Source organism: Manacus candei, unplaced genomic scaffold (assembly GCF_025592945.1).
Source record: "Manacus candei isolate 608988 ecotype Guabito, Panama unplaced genomic scaffold, ASM2559294v1 h1tg000017l, whole genome shotgun sequence".
Classification (NCBI taxonomy): Eukaryota; Metazoa; Chordata; class Aves; order Passeriformes; family Pipridae; genus Manacus; species Manacus candei.
This window is the reverse complement of record NW_026138065.1, coordinates 16361762-16367500: the sequence shown is the minus strand read 5'-3', so window position 1 is coordinate 16367500 and position 5739 is coordinate 16361762. Positions and strand designations below refer to the sequence as shown.

General features: G+C 36.9%; 1 protein-coding gene across 1 annotated transcript in view; it reads left to right on the top strand.

The window, feature by feature from the left end:
• Positions 1-5436, top strand: part of CAMKMT (calmodulin-lysine N-methyltransferase) — a 218469-nt gene extending 213033 nt beyond the window's left edge. The window contains exon 11 of the mRNA XM_051783767.1: positions 641-5436. Within this exon, the coding sequence (XP_051639727.1) occupies positions 641-718 (78 nt within the window). The 3' untranslated portion in view covers positions 719-5436. The remainder of the gene's footprint in view (positions 1-640) is intronic.
• The last annotated feature ends 303 nt before the right edge of the window (positions 5437-5739 follow it).

The following is a 5739-nucleotide window of genomic DNA, read 5'->3' as shown; positions in this document are numbered from 1 at the left end:
TTCATTATTTTTTTAGAAATATATTCATTTACTGTAGATTAGAAGAGCACACATAACGTCATCCCTAGCAGTTGGAATTGTACCACTCTAATCATCAGGTTATAATTCCCCCTTACTAAAAGAATTTTTTAAATCAAATAGAATTAATAAATGAGCCCATCAAGAACTGCATTACAGCTTTGCACTTATATAAACCTTCAGGAAAGATTATGATATTTCAGATGTCTGAAACAGTTGTCGATCTTAAATACCAAATATACAGCAGTAGTTAGGCTGATTAGGGATAAACTTTTAGCCTTTGTTCTGAAGTTCCTTGCTTAGTGGAATTAATTCAGGCCTTAAATCTCACTTGAATATAATTTATTTGGTACAGCAATATGGGACCTCACTTTTTTTATAAGTAGTGTTCAACTATTTATTGCATGAATTAGTTTGTCTACAAACTGACCAACTCCTGATAATATTTGACATACGGTTCCATACCTGTGATAGTATTTGACGTTAAGATATTTTTGTAGTTATTAAATGTTTAATCTTTAGTAGTATCATTTGTACCCAGAAATATACTTAAGCAAGCGCTGTCAGTATTTCAAAAATGCTTTCATAAAGTTTGCTCACTTTATCCATTTTTTATTTGCAGTTGAAAAATGAAGAAAAAGATACATATGAGGAAAACCTCCATTACCCTTTTCTTCTCATTTTAACCAAACACAGATAGAAGATGACACCTTTTTTTGTTTTAAGATGGACTACTGAAAATTAATCCATGTATGTGAATGGTCAGAGAGTTCATTTTCCCCCACTTATGTTCCTGAATCATCATTCTAATTTAAATTCTGAGGAAGATATTGTGGCTTGCTTTGCAGAGTGTAAACATTGAGACATCTTTTTTGTATCATTTTAGAACTTATTTTTCCAGTTATATTCCAGCCTAAAACTGATCAGACTTCACATTTATGCATTAACAAAGGTGTAAAGCTCGCTTCCTTCTCTTTTGTGCCTTTAAACTTGCATGTACTTTGTTAATCTGTTTAAATGCTATTTTTGAGGTGTATTTGAAAATATATGAAAAATATACTTTGTGGGCTTATATAACTGCTTGTAAAGAAGTGAATGCATTGACATTTAACTGGTAAGGAAATAGTTGTCTAAAGATCTTCTAAAAGTGCACCTATTGAATACTTGGATTTTTCTGCTTGTTTTAGTTTCACTGTTGATTTTTCTTTCCATGATTGGAAAGTCCTCATTTGCTTCAGTGTTGAAGGCTTTTTTTCTGTATGTGTGGATGTATGTTTTTTTCCAGCAGGACTTTTCTTCCTGTAGATGTATAAGAAATTATGCATCAGACAAAAGCCTCATAAACTGACCATTTGTCCTTTGGACACAATAGCCTGCCCAGCCCCTCTGCTCCTCCTCTCCAATTATGTGTGATTAGTCTCAGTGTGTTGTGTCAAGAAGGGGGAGTGTGCTGAGTGCTTATTATCTGTTTAGGTACAAGAAGAGCACATTTAGGTTCTGACTATGAATGGAAAGTGAGCCTTTATCAGGACTAAAATCTAAATGCTACTATCCTAGAAATGGCTTTTGAAAAAACACATCTTTTTTTGATAATATAACAGCCAAAGGATTTTATAGTGTAAGAAAACTATCTCCTTTGAATTAGTTTATATTGGGATATATCGTGGCCCACATTTTTGATAAACATTTAATGTGATTTTTCTTGTTCTTGGAAAGACAAAAATCCTACAAAGAAACAGGAGCAATATCTGATTTTCTTAACAGTTTAACAGACCATTTTAATGACTTCTCAGAAACAGTCTCTTAAACCGCGACACTTTTAAAATGTTGAAAAAAGAGAGAGGCAGAGGCCATGACTGAGAGAGGAAGGTACTAGATGCAAGCAAGTGTAGAGAATCATGCTGAAGTACATTAATTAAAAGAACTGCAGTGCAGGAATAAGCATTCTTCCATATTTAACAAATGGGACAGTACATAAACCACAAGCTTGTGAAAGTCCCTTTCTCTTCGTTCTTCTTCTCAAACAGATTTCTTCACTACGGGTTTGCATGTCCTTGTATTCAGTACTTTTTATGCTCCATTAGAGCACCTAGATGGATCTCAGAAGGCATAGGTCAAGTCGCAGTTAGATCATACATTTCTTTCTCACAAAAACTTGAATTGCAATGCCAAGTGATGGGCTAACATCACAATAACAGCAATTTATTCCTCTTTTGATAAAAAGCAGCCTATTCTCGGTGTTAGATAAAGACCAGGGGCAATGCAAACCAACCATTTATCCTAGAACTGAGTACTATGTCCCTGCTATAGCTGGTATGAGTTTCATATTCAAACTCCTGTTGGAAAATACTTGTCTAGTAAGAAATCAAAAGCATTTAGGAGTAATTTGAAATTGCTGTGAAGATGGCTTTAGTTTAATTAGTTTCATTTTGTTTGTCCCACACAGCAGTGTCTTTGTTTCTCTAAAAACATGTACAAGGACATCTTCATAATCAACAAAGCAGTGTGAAAAATAGCTCAATATTAAAATTTGTGAACCTTTTATTTTTGAGAGGGCTTGAATGTCTGCTGTACAGTAATCTAATAAAGATCGTTAGTTGCCAAAAATAGAAGCAGCATCATTGAAAATTGTGGTTTTAGCTCTAAGAAGAAAAGAGTTTTACTCAAATTAGTAGCTGATAATTGCTTTTTATTTCTTTAGTGTCTGTCGTTTGAGTTGAAGGCTTTGCACAGGTGCTGCGATCCCTAAAGTGTGTAATTGATGGCTTGTTTACCAAAGATGCATTTAGGCTTCATCCTGCAAACTCACGTTGGAGCTCCACAGGCAGTAAAGTTACTCATCTACATAAGTGCTTGCAGGTTTGGTCTGTGTGCACATTTTTAGAGGTATATAAGCAAGTTCCTGATTTTTCTGTTTTAACATGGGTATTGAAAAGTCACAGATGTAGTATTTACATGGGGCACTAGAAGTGTTCTTTTTTTAGAGACGTCTCTCAGAATCCCTTGTGTCAGTAGGGATTTGAATTGTTTCTGAGCTCTTAAATTTTAATAAAAATACAGTGTTTATTAATACATCAAATATCTTTGCTAAGAAAATGTTCAGCAGTTTATCAAATCATGCTTATAAAATATATCAGAGCCTTTTATTTGGTGTTTTAACTAGTCTCTGATACTTGGTATATTTTTAATTATATAGTTTACAGTGTTCTATTGCAGAATATTGAGCTTAATTACTTTGTGTTTGTTAAGAAGTTGAAGTTGAATGATGCTGTGCAAGAGCTATGCTGGCTTCGCTGAGAATGGAAATGTTAGTCTGATGCAAGTTTTCCTTCACACATGTTGGTAGTTCTTACGGCAATGTTGTGTCTTCCTCCTTTCTCAGAAAAAGTAGGCATCCATTCCCCTGGGCACAGCCCTTATGCACCTGGTGCCACTGGCAGCAAGTTGTGTGATCTTCAGGATATAAAAGATCAAGAAAAAAGTGTTCCATTTCCTACTCTGAGATATGGCAAAGGCTTTCTTAAAAATTACAAACTCATCCTATCTGATAACATTCTGGAATAATGGGACAAATCTTTACATTTGGGAAATAAGTCTGATTTGAAATGACAAATGTCTAAAGAGTGTGAGATAAGGCTGAAGAACTTACTATCCCAGGTACCAGTCCAGCTTCAAAATCCTTATTGGACAAGTCATTTACAATTTCCCTGAGGCTTTAATGGCTACATGTTTGCGTGAGGAGGGAAGCGGGATTAAAATTGTTTCCCCCCACAAAGGCATCCTTACATCTTAAGCCTGGCTGCATACGGTTTATCAAGTGTTATATCTCCATTACAACTCTCCTTCGCTGTTCCCTGAACAAAAGAGGATGCAGTGGGTGGAGCTTTTGATCCTCCTCTTGATATGGCAGGTGGCACAGCTGATATGGCAGGGGGAAGAGGGAAAAGGCAGCAACACATGCAAGTCAAACAGAGCAGTGTTTTATTACCCACTCTCCTAATACAAGAGGGGAATAACTAGGTCCTTGTGTTTTCACAGGGCAAATTATAAATGCATAGTTTTAGCCTGAATTTATGTTTTTTATGCGTGGTTTTCTCCTTCTTTACATCAGGGAATGAGCAGTGATGTCAAACTGCAAATTCCTTTATAACTCTGGTGAAATGTTTTGAAACACTAGTAGAAAGTGCTAAGACAGCATGCATCAGTGGTTATGTCTAAAATGTTTTCTGCACAGCCTTGTCATCTCATGTTGTTTCCTCAGGAAGAAACAATTTTGTTGCTTTTTTCTTTTTATTCACATTTTAGATTGTCCTGAGTCTGATTAAGATAGATTGATTAGGATGGATTGTCATGCCTCCACTGTCACAAATCGGTTGCCTAACATTGGTTGTAAGCACACCGGTATCTTTTGAAAGATTGTTCTAAAAGCTGATTTTCAATATGATTCTCATCTGCAATGCAACAGCACTTACTTAACCCAGCCAAAATGAGGGCACTTTGATGTGAAATCCCATAAAGCTAAAAGAAAGTCAATACATGACTCTGCAACTGAATATGTAAGTAAAGGCGGGACCCCCCTAATTCCTCATATGGGGGAACCTAAGGCACAGCCAGTATTGCTGTCTCCTTTGCCTATAGCCATTTAGAAATTAGGCAATGCACTCTATAACTGACCCCAGATTTTGTGAGACCCAGTGCTGCATCTCCTCTACAAGATCCATCTCCCTCTCCGACCTGTGGACTCCGTTCAAACAGCTGAATGTAACAAACCTAACTTTTCTTTCCCATTTTTAAAGGGTTTAGCCTATTACAGCTCCTTGCTTAGTCAGCAGCTGGCTTGCTGCCAAAAAGCCCAGCATATTGTTGTGGCTGGGTAAAAGCTGGATATTTTCCATCGCTGTCCAACAGCAGTATTGGATCTTCATTGTCTTCCTGTGTGTAAAGTGTGTGGAAAGTAGAGGGAAGATGCACGAAGCGGTAGTCCAGATGGCATTCCACAGCCTGAGAAGAAACATCTTGACCCTCGGATCTGGGTTAAACTCAACAGATGCCAAGCCCCCAAAAACAAAGAGCTGTTGTGGCTGACGACGGCGAAGGAGTGATAGGCCTTTAGTAATAAAAGTATCTTTTATTTTGGATGCATTTCCCTGCAGATAACCAACATGGTGTCGCTTGTAGAAGATTGCTTATTAAAAAAAAAGCAAAAAATGATGTTTCTCTGCATTAGGCACTGTCGCCCTTTAGTTGTAAAATGTTGCCCCTGGGTGAGGGTTATGCTCGCAGAAAGGATTGGAACGTTCAGACTGTGCTGTGCCCTGCCAGAGCCTGTGTGCGAAAAGACCTGTTATTTTTCCTGACTCTGACTCCAATTAATGTACTTTTTAAATGATTAAACATATCATGCTGTGACTTCTGAAATGTCAACAAGCTTCGAAACTTGGGAGACAGGAATGTAATAAAATAGGTAATAGGAGATTCAATAGTTAATAGAGACTCTGAAGTGTGAGTGTATACAGTAGCTGTATATTGGAAACTGTGCAAATGAAGATGGCTTGGTATTGCAAACTGAGGAAGAAAATTGTTTTTAATTAGCACCTTCATAAGAACTGCTGATTAATACTGTTTGGTTTGGTGAAAAGCTTTCAGCTGAGTAATTTGTACAGCCATTACAACAGTTTTGTTAGACCAGGACTCCTGTTGTTAAACACAAACAGCAGATGA